At 48.1% G+C, this 14,517-nt stretch overlaps 1 protein-coding gene across 9 annotated transcripts in view; it reads right to left on the bottom strand.

Moving 5' to 3' along the window:
• ABCA13 (ATP binding cassette subfamily A member 13) overlaps positions 1-14,517 on the bottom strand; it is a 395,893-nt gene that overhangs the window by 253,834 nt on the left and 127,542 nt on the right. For all 9 annotated transcript variants that reach the window (XM_047839515.1, XM_047839521.1, XM_047839537.1 and 6 more), the window contains one exon: positions 12,139-12,278. In XM_047839515.1, the coding sequence (XP_047695471.1) occupies positions 12,139-12,278 (140 nt within the window). The remainder of the gene's footprint in view (positions 1-12,138; positions 12,279-14,517) is intronic.

Genomic DNA, 14,517 nt, shown 5'->3' with positions numbered 1-14,517 from the left:
TCAAAATGGAGAGGAGCCATGAAAGCATTCACACACAGAACTGATTTTAAATAATGGCTAACAAAGTTCTAAATTTAATCCAGATGCCAACAATGATTCTTGAAACTTAAGTGTAATAATCATAAAGTTGTAATAGGAAGGTTATAACTGAAATTAGAACCCCCAGTTGCTAACTTTTAAGGAGGTGACTGGCATCATGCTAGAAACCCATAGGGTTTCAGGCTCCCTCGGCGACAGACAGGGTGACAGGCAGGTACAGACGCACGCAGGCGAACTGGGACTCCCACCCCAGTGAGAAACACAGTATTAACTGTGACAGGTAAGCACACGTTAAAAAGACAGAAGGAAGGGGTGCCTGCCATGAAGCCTGCGACCCCCGATCTCGGGGTTGTGGGTTCGAGCCCCACATTGGGTGTAGGAATCATGTAAAAATAAAATCTTTAAAAGAAAAAAAACAGAAGGGAGAAAAACAGATTCCTTTAGCAAAAGAGAGGAAAAAAGAAAACCACAAGGACAAGCATAAATTTTAAAACTAACAGAGAATGACAAAAATAACTCTAGACGTGCCATTCACGACAATAACTATGAATAGGTCCAAACATCCAATTAGGATGGAGATTCTCAGACCCAGTTGGTTAAGTGATTGAGGAAGTGTCTATATTTATTGTCTGTAAGCCAGGTCCAGGTGCTAGAAATATAGCTATGAACAAAGTAAGCAAAACCCTTTTCTTAATTAAGATTAAGATTATACACAATGCTATCAAAGCCAACTGGATTTTTATATTGGACTAAAAACAAAAGATTTAAATATCAAACCAAAACAAAAAAAGCTAGAAATGGTAACAACAGACAAAAGAAAATTTGCAGTAAAAAGAATAAACAGAACAAGGTTTGGGGCGCCCAGGAGGCTCAGTCTGTTAAGCATCCAACTTTAACTCAGGTCATGATTTCGCAGTTCGTGAGTTCGAGCCCCACACGGGGCTCTCTGCTGTCAGAGCAGAGCCTGCTTCGGATCCTCTGTCCCCCTCTCTCTGTCCCTCCCCCACTCATACCTTTCCCCCTCTCTCTAAAAAATAAACATTTTTTTAAAAGAACAAAATTTGTTTTATTGTGAAAAAAAATCACAATTTACAACGATTAATATTTATGCACTCAGGAACATAGCATCAAAATATATGAAGTAAAAATGACTAGAAACAAGAAAGGAACATGGTAACACTTGAATACCAGGAGCCCTTCGCAACCTGGCAGACAGTCCTTGAAGAGTCAAGTCACGAACGAGCCCCTGTCCAGATTACAACCCTAGTTCTGCCCCTTGTTTGCTGCCTGGCCTTAAGCCCCATTGCTTAACCGTCGGCTTCAGGCTCCAAGAGGAATGGGGTTAGCAGAGGTGGTGATATTAGGGTACGTGACAGTGTCTCAGGGCCAGGTCTGGGCCATAATAAGTGCTCAGTAAACAGCCCCGGCAGCAGCCAAACTGCACACCCACATGCCGGGGCTGGATGGTGTTCCCGATGCAACCACGTGAGATCTGAAAAGTCTTAACTCTACAAACACACACACAGACACACCAAATATATATGTATGTTTACATAGGTATCTGGTAAGTTTATAAATATATATACCCTTATTTGTTTTGAGAGAGACAGATCATGTGTACACGCGTGTGCACGCACATGTCAGGGAGAGAAGCAGAGGGGAGAGAAAATCCCAAGCAGGCTCCACGTTCAGCAACGAGCCCGACACGGGGCTGGATCTCACAACTCTGGGATTGTGACCTGAACCAAAATCAAGAGGCAGGTGCTCAAGGAAGTGAGCCACTCAGGTGTCCCAATACAAATTGTACATCTTTTTTGTATGACTAGTTATTGCTACCTAAATTAGTTAAAATATCCTATTTTATCCTCTGTATACATACATATCCTTGCTTTTCAAATGCCGAAGAAAATTTATTGAAACTAACATACAATAAAATCCCAAAATATATAAATCATTTAGGTGTGTGTTATGAAATTAGAAATTCTTAGCCAAAGTTTGTGTGAACACTTTTCTTGAGAAAGAAAGAGAGAGAGAGGGTCCAAGTGAACGAGGGGGCAGAGGGAAGACAGAGAATCCCATGAGGGGCAGAGAGAGAAGCAGGGCTCACCCGGGGCTCGTGCTCACCCGATGTGGGGTGTGAGCTCCCAAACTGTGAGATCATGACCTGAGCCAAAGTCAGAGGCTTAACGGCTGAACCACCCAGGCGCCCCGTGTGAACACCTTTTAATTTAACGAGTTGCAAATTTTAAATAATACAAATAACTCTTGAGTTATAGGATGTTACTTAGGAAGTTTACATAGGCAATAATAAAGATATTAGCCATAACAACATGCTAGATAGAACCAAATTGCAGACTCCAGTAAGTTTGTTACCAATTAAAAACCAAAACTTAGTCAACATAGTACAATAATACAACAAATCTGAGGAAAGCCAAAAGAAATTGATAAAAATAAATGTTAAAAGGAAATGACTTCAGGGGCACCCAGCTGGCTCAGTGGTGGAGGGTGTGATTCTAGTTCTCATGGTTGTGAATTCGAGCCCTGCGTTGGGGGTAGAGATAATGTAAATAAATAAATGTTGTTAAAACTTAAAAAGAAATGACGTGGAGAAAAAGAAAAACAAGGAGAAAATGAGCTATTTTCCTAAACATACAACAAAGTATACAGATCTCCGCTGAGTCTAATTTTAAATTATTTAATATTAATCAATATATTAGAGTGCATCTAAACCTTAATATTGGTGTGAATTTAAATATTCAAAACAATCGGAAACACTGATGTTTGAATAATAGATAATTTAATAATTTAATTTGATAATATTAGAAAATAAACCTCCCAAGTATGGAAAATCCCTATAACACATACAGAGGAATGTTGTTTTTTTTTATAATTTTTTAAAAATGTTTTTATTTATTTTTGAGAAAGAGAGAGACAGAGTGCTAGTGAGGAGGGGCAGAGAGAGAGGGAGACACAGAATCCGAAGCAGGCTCCAGGCTCCAAGCTGTCCACACAGAGCCGGACGCGGGGCTCGAACTCACGAACTGCGAGATCATGACCTGAGCCACGTCAGATGCTTAACTGACTGAGTCCCCCAGCGCCCCTACAGAGGAAATGTTTTAAAGCAAAAGAATGCTATCTCTGCGACCCTAGATTTTAAAATCCCAGTGAAATATATTTTTGTAAGGAACATGACAAATTACTGATAAGCCATAGAAAACCTTCAGGCAGGAACAGAACGTGTGCTGTGTCCAGCGACCGAGGAGGTGGAAAACAGGGACTAACAGCAAGGCACCTCTCCGGCACTGAGAGCGCGAGACTAGAACCTGCTGGAGAAGCGGCTGCTCCTAGGGCTGGGCCTGGAACACCCAGCAGGCACCCAGCAGAGATAAGCAGACTCATGTCAAAAGGACTCAGAAAAGGGGACTTGTGTCCACAAGTCCCTGTCTCCTTGCTTGAACTGCCGTACCCTCTGGAAAGAATGCAAGAGGCGTCCATAGAGAACTCTAAAAGGAGGAAGGAGGAAGCAAGCCAGTCAGTTCCCCAGGACCGGACAATATCAGCAGAAGGGTGCCCTCTGACCCGCACTCAACAGAAGCTGACCCACACCCTGCATTTCCCCAGCCAACAAGCCAGCAGCAGAATGCAGCCGGGAGGCTCACTCCTCCCACGATGGACAGGAATCCTGCTGAAACATCAACAAAAAGGATCAGTCAGGACCCTCACTGCAGAGAAGCAGCCCAGGAAACCCCAGGGGAGGGTGGAGGCGACAGAGGGTCCCGCGTGGACGATCTCAGCACACGCACCCCGCACAGTCACCGAGCAGGAGGTACAGGGACAAGTGGCCTGGCCCCAACAAGAGGGCTGCCGACCACAAACTCCCATCCCCCCCCCCCCAGAAGCATCTGGAAGCATGTGGGCCTGGACAAACCACCCTCAGGCAGGAGCATCAGGGGCCAGGGGAGCCCCAGATGCAGCAGAGGGGCCAGACTATCAGAGGCTGCTAGGATTCAACTGTCCCTCTAACCACAACCACAGGGAGGCTGAAACCTGTATTTTGTTAAACCTGAGGGACATTACTTCTGGCAAGAATAAAACATTTTTACAATCTCCTGACAGAAAACCCCCAGTTCCCACAACACAAGTGAAAATCGCCCTCTACACAAAGAACCAGAAAATCACACCTTGAATACGAAAAGCAATTAACTGGGGGGAGCCTGGGTGGCTCAGTTGGTTAAGCAACCAACTCTTGGTTTCAGCTCAGGTCATGATGGAGCCCCACATCAGGCTCCACAATGACAACTCGGAGCCTGTCTGGGATTCTCTCTCTCTCTCTCTCTCTCTCTCTCTCTCTCTCTTCCTTTCTGCCCCTCCCTCCCAAAATAAATAAATAAACATGAAAAAAAAAGGAAAAAAGAAAAGCAATTAACTGATGTCCATATTGAGGTAAATCAGACGTCGAAAGGATCTGGCAAGTATTTTAAAGCAGGATAGAGAAGGCAATGTCCCTAGGGTCCCTCCTTCCACGGTTCAGCAGGTGTCCGAGAACTCGCCCCTCCCAGGGGTGCGGTATCCCCACGATGACCTCCCCAGCTGTGCCGCGGTCCAGCTCTGCAGAGTGGCCAAGCATAGGGGTTCCCCTGCACCCACAAGTGCAGGTCCTCTGCATCACCAGCAGGGCCCCCGGTGACCTCTGCACCCAGCTGACCACAGCTGTGTTCCTCCCAGTGGGGTCTGGACCCTGACCCTGGGTGGGGAGGCCATTTCCAGTGTGGTTCCTCCCACCCCTCGAGGTCCTGCCAGCCCCCGGTGAGGGTCTGCTCCGGGCCTTTATCCTTCACATCCTTAACCAACCCCCTGGGACTCTAAGCTCTTGTTACAGTTGTGATTTTTCATTTCAACCTTCCTTGCTGTTTCTTCTGATTGGACCCTGACCGACACACTGGAAAATAACCAGACAGACACCGTGCTCAGAAAACAGCAAAAATGTGTATGCCGTGAATAAAACTAAGAAGGAAAGATCATGCAATTTCTTTTTTTTTAAGTTTATTTTTTTTCAAGTTTATTCATTTTGAGAGAGACAGAGAGAGTGAGAGGGGGAGGGGCAGAGAGAAAGGGAGAGAGAGAATCCCAAGCAGGCTCCACACTGTCAGCGTGGAGCCCGATGCGGGGCTCAAACTCATGAACTGTGAGATCATGACCTGAGCTGAAACCAAGAGTTGGATGCCTAACCGACTGAGCCACCCAGGCACCCCTGAGCTTATTTATTTTTGAGAGACAGAGAAAGCGTGAGTGGGGGAGAGGCAGAGACAGGGAGAGAGAGAATCCCAAGCAGGCTGTGAGGTGTCAGCACACAGCCCAACTCGGGGCTTGAACTTACGAACCATAAGATCGTGATCTGAGCTGAAGTCAGATGCTTAACTGACTGAGCCATCCAGGGGCGCCAATAATGCAACTATGTCAAAATCACTCCAAACACCAGAAACTAGTTTTAAACGTGGTCTGATACCCAACAAAAGAAAAACTGTAGGCTTGCAGAGCTGACAGAGGTGAGAAGCCACAGAAACTGACCCTGGGGCTTTGGGGAGGTCGAGGCAGGGTCCCGAGGCGGTCGCCCTGAGTCTGACGTGGGGCTCTGCATGAGGACCTCAGAGTGGCCACGGTCAGCAAGTGGGACAGTGGGGCCTGCGTGGCTCTCCCTCCCGGGCTCACGTGGCCAGCACCAAGCCCTGCTCGTGACACTGCTCACAGCCCGGGGACTCCTGGACTCCTGGGCCTGGGTCTCCATCTCAGAGCAGCCGGCACGTCCGGCTGCCAGGCCACCAGCTGCCCTCGGTCTCCGGAAACTTGCTCAGGCCCAAAGTAGCGGGACCCACACCGAGGCTTCACGGCTGCTTCAAAAACTTGAGAGCAAACTGTTGTCAGAATAAAAGCGAGTCTCGGTTCTCTGACAGAGGGAGGCCTCCAGGGACCCAGGGAAAGTGTCACTAGTTCCACTTTTAGGGAAAGTGTTTTAATTACAAAAGCGATCTGAACCCTATCTTCTCCTCCTCCTGCCGGCCCTGGAAACTAAGGTCTGCACTCTTCAGTGGGTTCTTCATAACAAGCCTACAAGCAGCTTGTCATGAGCAGGCTGTGCAGGTAACACTGATGAGTGAGGTTGGACCCTGCTGCAGGAGCGAGTTCACAGTGACAGCGTTCAAGGAAGAGTATCTGGGGGACCCCAGGGCCAGGTGATGTCACTGGAGCGGCCCTGGAACCTGCCTCCGTGTGTCTCTTGCTTTGCAGAATCAAGAGATTCATGCGCCCGTGTTCATGCGCTCATTAGCAAATTAACCTCCCTTCCATGTGATTCCAGAACTGGCCACAGAACCCTACGGACAGAGTTGGTGAGTTTCCTACATGGCCCCACACATTTCCATTTTCAAGTGGTAAAAGAAAGTGTCAGTGTTCATGCTAGACTGTGTTCTCCCAAAATCCATAACCCCCAGGACCTCAGAATGTGACTCTTTTTGGAGAGAGTCTTAAAACGGGGGATAAAGTCAACATGAAGTCACATGTTAACCCTTAATGAGCGGGATTTTTTTTTTTATGTTTATCTATTTTTGAGAGAGAGAGAGAGAACGGGGGAGGGGCAGAGAGGGAGACACAGAATCCGAAGCAGGCTCCAGGCTCTGAGCTGTCGGCACAGAGCATGACGCAGGGCTCAAACCCACAAACCGTGAAATCATGACCTGAGCCGAAGTCAGACGCTTAACCGACTGAGCCACCCAGGCGCCCCAAGAGTGGGGCCTTTATAAGAAAAGGAGGTCAGAACACAGACACGCACAGAGGGATGAACATGTGATGACACGGGGAGAAAACGGCCATCTGCACACCCAAGAGAGAGGCCTCAGGAGGAACCAACCCTGTGGACACCTTGATCTTGTACTTGCAGCCTCCAGGCCTGGGAGAAAACAAATCTCTTGTCCAAGTCTCCCGGCTAGTTTACGTACAAGCTCGTACAGGCTGTGTGTCAAAGACTTCAGAGTAACACACGTGGCCTGAATTCCAGCTCCCCCCACTTTCCAGCTCTGTAACATCTCCTCTCCAGGCTATGGTTTTCCTCTCTGTATAATGGGTATGAGTTCCTTCCACCCGTTTGTTTGAGGGGTAAGTGAGACGGTCCACGCCAGGGGCCTGGCCAGGGGTCAATCAGGGTAAGTAATACCCAGAGCAGACCGCTCTCCCTGACCACATTACGGCTGCCAACCTCAGGCGGGACTACCGCTGACCTGTGCCCGGGGACAACGGCCCCCGTGACGGAAGGAAGAGTCGCCAGACGCAGGGAGCGCACAGGGCTTGGCCCAGAGATTATCCTGTCCTGGATATACATAAATTCAGGGAAGTCTTCAACAGAATGGGCACAAGAGCCATATAATCAATATTGTGTGATTCATTCAACAACCATTTGCCCACTGTGATACTGGGCGCTGGGTATGGTGGTCCATACAACAAACACATCTGATGTCAGCTCCTGCTCTCAGACACCCGGCCCGGGCCACGGGGCTCCAGCTGGGCTGAGGCCACCCTGGGGCCGAGGCCCCCCTTGCCCCTTGGAGCCGCAGGCACACAGCTGGCCACCAACCTCAGCTCAGGACACAGACATCAGGAAAGCCTGGCTCCCTCCCCCCATGCCAGGAGACGTTAATCCACTCTTGTCCCCGCCTGACCACCACGATGCCCCAGGGCCAGCTTATGTGGTGACAACCTGTTCTGAGAAACACAGGGGTAAGGCCAAGTGCTCTGTGCCCTCGGCTTCCCCCTCGGCCCACAGCCAGCCCCCGCTGAGCACCTTCACCAGGACAGGATAGCCTGGGTGAGCCTGGGTTCACACTCTGAGCACAGGCTGTCCCTCCTCTGTCCTCTCCTCCCTTGGGCTCCCACCCTGTCTAGACACCTTTCATCCTGCGGTTTCTCCTCCTCAGCACCAGTGACACCAGACAAGCCTCCCCCACGACAGCAGGGGCTGCCCTGTGAATTTTGGGGTGCACAGCGGCATCCCGGCCTCCACCCACTGGGTGCCAGGAGCTCCCCCCTCCCCCCACCAGCAGCGCCCTGGTCATGACACCAGAAACAACTCCAGATAGTACCACAGGTCCTCTGGGGACAAAATCGCCGGGCCCCACCCCGGCTGGGAATCCCCAGCCTCCCAGCCCCCTCTGCCTGCTTCCTAGGGTGATTTTCACCCTCCCCAGGACCCAACGAACACGGTCAGAATGTCCTTCAGAAATCACGTCAGTAGAGAAGATCCAGGACTACATTTGTTTGCTATTTTCTAAATATTTTTGAGAGAGTGAGAGAGAGAGAGAGATGGAATGAGTGGGGGAGGGGCAGCAAGAGAAGGGGTCAGAGGATCCGAAGCCGGCTCTGTGCTGACAGCAGAGACCCTGACACGGGACTCGAACTCACGAACTGTAAGACCATAACCTGAGCTGAAGTCGGATGTTTAATCAACAGAGCCACCCAGGCGCCCCCTAAGTGTCATTTCTGATTTTTCATTCTGATCCTCCGGACTGCACGCCATGCAAGAAAGTTATTTTTAGGCTGTTTGGTAAAAGGAAATGGAGCACAGGGAGTCAGATGACTTTTCTGGGGAGAGCGCGGTGCTGAGTGTAGCGGGCTGGCGTCCCATCGGGAAGGACACCGGTGGGTGGCTGACGTGTGCACCTTGAGCTCACGATGCCGTTCCTGACAGGCTACTTATCGTGGACGTAAAATCTAATTCTTGTATCTGTTTTCGTTTTTTTCACTTTTATAATCTCTGTTAACACGCATGTGTTGGGGCACCTGGGGGGCTCAGTCGGTTACACGTTGGACTTCGGCTCAGGTCAAGGTCTCTCGGTTTATGGGTTCTAGTCCCGCATTGGGCTCTCCGCTCTCACTATAGAGCCTGCTTGGGATCCTCTGTCTCCCTCTCTCTCTGCTCCTGCTCGCCCCCCCACCTCTCTCTCAAAAATAAATAAACATTTTAAAAAATTTTTAAAAAATAAAAGCTCATGTGTTGTCTTCACTCTGTTCTTTAATTTTGCATCAACCTGGGGCCAAAACCAACACAATTCTTTTTTTTAAATTTTTTTATGCTTATTTATTTTTGAGAGAGAGGAGAGGCAGAGCATGAGCAGGGGAGGGGCATCCGAAGCAGGCTCCAGGCTCTGAGCCGTCAGCACAGAGCCCAACGCAGGACTTGAACTCATGAACCGAGATCACGACCTGAGCTGAAATCAAGAGCCACCCAGGTGCCCCCAAGCCAAACACAATTCTGACCGATAAAACTAAATGAGCGCACTGATGGACTGGGATCTCCCGAATAATAACGTGGAAATACCATCAATCCACATGTAAACACCCTCCCAGAACGAGCTGGGTCTTCCCTAGATATCGTAGCCGTTGTGTTCTTGGGGTCTGGGAAGTGTTGTCAAAGGGGGTGCAGATGGTTTTGGGGACACACCTGTCAGAGAGCCCAGCCAAAGAAGCGCACGGTAAGGATGCCATGGACCACAGTGTGTCCCCACGAACAAGTCTCCCCGATGAAATCCCGGAGCTTGCTCGCGCCTCCATTTTGCTGATGGAGGAAGAGGTCTCTACGGGGAGAGTGACAAGCCCAAGGTCACGCAGAGGGAGGGAACAGGGAGGGCGCCCCCCCCCAGCCTTGCCTGTGTCACCTCCATCACGGTCCTGGGTGCCTCCCTCAGTGTCCAAGGATGAACCCTGTGAAATTAACACCCTCTCCTAAAGACATGGTGGCCACTTCACACCGAGGTGCTAGGAGGCTGAACAGTCCTTGTCACAATATTGCTGTTAAAAATCTGTTCTGGGGGCGCCTGGGAGGCTCATTCGGTTGAGAGTTTGACTTTGGCTCAGGTCACAATCTCACGGTTCGTGAGTTCAAGCCCTGCGTCGGGCTCTGTGCTGACAGCTCGGAGCCTGGAACCTGCTTCAGATTCTGTGTCTCCCTCTCTCTCTGCCACTCCCCCACTCATGCTTTGTCTCTCTCTCTCTCTCTCTCTCTCTCTCTCAAAATGAATAAACGTTAAAAAAAAAAATAAAGTGATGCAGAGAATAAGACGAAGTACTAAACAGTTTACAACATAGAACCGATGTTGCTTCACATGACAGGTGCCAAAGCTTCCGGGACCTCCAGCCAGGTGGGGTTTGAGACCAAGCGTCTACTGACCGCATCCAATGTTCAGGAAGCCAGACAGTCGCGGCTGACTGCGAGAATAATGCACCCTGCCTACAATGCCAGAAAGGCAGCCTTATCAATGCAAACCGGGATGTCCACATCCAAAGTCGCCAGTCACACTGGACGCGTGAGAAGGACGCCAGCTCCTGGTACTGCCTATAAAATCTCACATGGGAGGAGCAAGAATCAGGGAAATTGCTGGTTTCTCCAGAATTTTCATTATTCTCAGGGACGCCTGGGGGGCTCAGTCTGTTGAGCGTCCAACTCTTGGTTTCGGCTCAGGTCACGATCTCACGGTTCATGGGATTGAGCCCCGTGTCAGGCTCTAGGCTGAGAGCGTGGAGCCTGCTTGGGATTCTCTCTCGCCCTCTTTTTCTGCCTCTTTCCCCCGTCCACCTCAAATAAATAAATAAATACACTTTAAAAAAAACAGAAAGAATTTTAATTTTTCTCAGAATGCATGGGGCTCAATCCCTCCCCATACCTCTGTCCCTGCTCCCCAGCCTGACAGAGGCAGACACGCCCTGCCCTCCTAAGGCTTTTCCAAACCCTTCCGTCCTCGAGGAGCAGCTCAAGTCTCTGCATCCTGCCACACTGAACACACCCCTCCTATCACATCTAACTTATTCCTTCGCTTCTCTGTCTCCTCGTTCCCCACCGCAGGGTGAGCTCTTCAGAAGTGCAAGCTGTGACACTAATTCCTGTAACACTAGAACACATGTATTACGAATACCATGAATATATAACATATAATCAAAAAAAGAAACTCACAGCTTCTTTTTAAACAATCGAAATTTACAAGAAAGCTTTCTAGAGAGTCATTTGCTATGAAATTCCTTAAAAAAAAAACACAGACCTTAAAAGCTTAACCACGAAGGGAATCTGGAATAACTTTGGCGTTGGCTCCGGGCCTGTCAGAAGTAGCTGTGAAAAGACTCACTCCTGCTGTTTATCGAGATTAACATCATTTCACTGCAAGAGTCAGAGTTTCAGTAAATACCCCTCCGAGATGATGCTTTCCAGATGAAAACAAGTTATGGGCCACATTCAGAGTGCATGGAGACAAAGACAGCCCCTGAGCCGTGTCACGGGGGGACGGAGCTTTGGGGCGTTCTCATGGCGACCACGGGGATGCGCAAAGTCCACCTGGACCAAAAGTAACGCACCTCCTCGTACGACCACCACCAGCACTTAACTGTTTCGTTTTCACGTTAGTACTACCTGAAGCTGGAACGTTCATCACCAGTACAACCTGGCTTCTCCTCTTCTGGTCTGAGCATTGGATCAGACGGTACGTGTGTTCTCTGTGAAGCTCCCCTCAAGGTTCCTGCAGGCTTCCTCACGAGCCACCCCCAGACACGAAAACAAGACCACACAAGATACAGCACAATCCTCTCGGAACAAAGTGTGCCCGTGAACCATCCCGAGTCCCGTAGCGTACAGGTGGGAGGCGGTACGAGACGGAAAACAGAGCCCTGCGGTGTTGGCATTGCTCCTGGGGAAGCAGAGCTGCCCGCCCCCCCCCCAGCTTCTCTTCCACAGGGTGAGGCCGCCAAAGCCTCACAATCAAATGGGACACGTCCCTCACCAGGCCGAGACTACACACAGGTGGGGTCTGACTCTTCCTTAAGCACCAGGTGCACCAAGCATAACATCTGCTCCAGTGCACCTGCTCCAAATAATACCTCCTGCCCCCAAAGTGTCCCCCAGGAGAGAGACCCCTTGGCACGTCCAACCAAGGTTAACAGCAAGGGCAGGAAAAGGCCAAGATGGACCGTACTCAACACACAAAAACATCTGCATTCCAATCTATAGAACGTTATGGAGCTTTAAAGATTTCTTCCCGATCTACAACATCCTCATTCATTCAGACTTACCTTTCCAATGATCTCATTAATCTCTGGAGTATTTGGTGTGTACAGTATTTTTCCATGTAATACAGGTTTTAGGAAGGACCACACCAAAGCGCCATTTGGAGACTGTAGAATTTCCTGATAGAGGTTCAAGCAAAATGGTGCTGCCACAATTTAAACAAACAAACAAACAAAAAATTACTCACGATAGGGGATGCCCAGGCTAATAGTAACCCTCATTTACATATCCATGATGCGTCACTTTTCAATGACTGATCTAGATACATTTTTCATGCCACAATTCTGAATTTGGGCAGTAAATTCCACAAGAATTTTTCTTGTCATTGTCTTTGGTGCCTCTTGTCTCAGAAGAAATTTCGGGACACCATGTTTATTTCAATATTTGGGGTTTTTTTTGCTTTAATTTTTTAATGTTTATTCATTTTTGAGAGAGACAGAGAGAGAGCACCAGCAGGAGAGGGGCAGAGAGAAGGAGACCTAGAATCTGAAGCAGGCTCCAGGCTCTGAGCTGTCAGCGCAGAGCCCGATGCGGGGCTTGAACCCACAAACGGTGAGATCATGACCCGAGCCGAAGTCACATGCTTAACCGACTGAGCCACCCAGGCGCCCCTTGCTTCAATGCTTTAAAAGAAAGGAAAGCATGACCTTCACGTGTCCAAACTAAGTCATCCTTAAGACACCTGAAAATAAGTAATAGAAAGAAATGCACCTGATCTTTAATCTAGAAAACTGTCAACACTTACAGGATTGAGAACAGAATTAGGTTCTTCTTATGAAATTAGCTTCATATCTTGTTACTGAATTTTCTTCCCTGCACCTACACAGAAGTGTTGAACTTACTGTTTTTGATATATTAAGTCACCTTCTTTTCACTCCACCCTTGATTCCTCAAGGTGGCTTTCATCATTGCTGTGGTGCTAACTGGTTTCAACTGAGGGTTTACTCAACTAACCTGTCTAACCGAATAGGTGCTTAATGAGGGTAGAGCCTTCATCACCATAGTGCTTAGTGACTGATTCTTATATATGGTTTTAAAATAGTGATGAGTACTTTAGTACAACTGGTTCTTTTACTCCTGGAGCGAACATTTAAAATGGAAATATTTCAGGGCACCTGGGTGGCTCAGTCAGTTAAGCATCCAACTTCGGCTCAGGGCATGATCTCACAGTCTGTGGGTTCGAGCCCCGCATCAGGCTCTGTGCTGACAGCTCAGAGCCTGGAGCCTGCTTTGGATTCTTCATCCCCCTCTCTCTCTTTGCCCCTCCCCTGCTCATGCTCTCTCCCTCTCTCTCTCAAAAATAAACATTAAGGGGCACCTGGGTGGCTCAGTCGGTTAAGCGTCCGACTTCGGCTCAGGTCATGATCTCACAATTCGTGAGTTCGAGCCCCGCGTCAGGCTCTGCGCTGACAGCTCAGAGCCTGGAGCCTGCTTCAGATTCTGTGTCTCCCTCTCTCTCTGCCCCTTCCCTGCTCATGCTCTGTCTCTCTCTGTCTCAAAAATAAACATTAAAAAAATTTTTTTTCTTAAATAAACATTAAAAAATAATTTTAAAAAATGGAAGTATCTTAGCTTTGATACCATGATTCCTAACACCCAAGGTATGAATATTGCTGTTGTGATCACTTCCACTATTAATTTCATCTTCCCAAATTGTCCACTTGAAAAGGAAAAAAAAAACGTTTTTTTATTCAACAAGGACAATAAAATTGATAGAAAGAACTCCCTGAGATATAAATTAAGAACATGGATACATAATGAAGTTTTAAACCATTAATTATAAAGGTTGTTCTCATTGATATTTTTTAAAGTTATATTTCAAATTATCAGCTTGATGTAAACAGTAACAATTTTCATTTCAGAAAAGACATAACCATCTTTATGTACAGAACAAAAAATTTGAAACCAGGAATCCTGACATCTGCCACTTGTGAGCTGTGTGAACTTGGGTAAGTGATTTACCCTTCTCTGAGCTTCCCGCATGTCTTCTGGAAGATGAGAGTACTAATATTATCTGTGGTGAGTGTGACAATCATTTGAAATACAATGTATGAAAGCACTAAGAAAGACTGGTCCTCAATGGTGGCTAAATAACTAGACAGATGAATGGTTGAGTGAGTGTGTGAATGAATGAATCAATGGATGGATGAAAGGATGGATGGATAGCTAGAGGGATGGATGGAAGGATGGATGGTTAAATGATGGATGGAAGGATGGATAGATGTAAAGATAGATGGAAGGATGGATGGATGGATGGATGGATGAATAGATGGATCAATGGATGGGTGAATGGGTGGGTGGATGGATGGATGGATGGATGGACTGATGGATGGATGGGTGGATGGATGGACTGATGGATGGACAGGTGGATGGATGGACAGATG

The sequence above is a fragment of the Prionailurus viverrinus genome, chromosome A2, assembly GCF_022837055.1.
Source record: "Prionailurus viverrinus isolate Anna chromosome A2, UM_Priviv_1.0, whole genome shotgun sequence".
In the NCBI taxonomy this organism is placed as follows: Eukaryota; Metazoa; Chordata; class Mammalia; order Carnivora; family Felidae; genus Prionailurus; species Prionailurus viverrinus.
The sequence above is the reverse complement of the archived record's forward strand: the minus strand, read 5'-3'. Positions and strand labels throughout refer to the sequence as shown.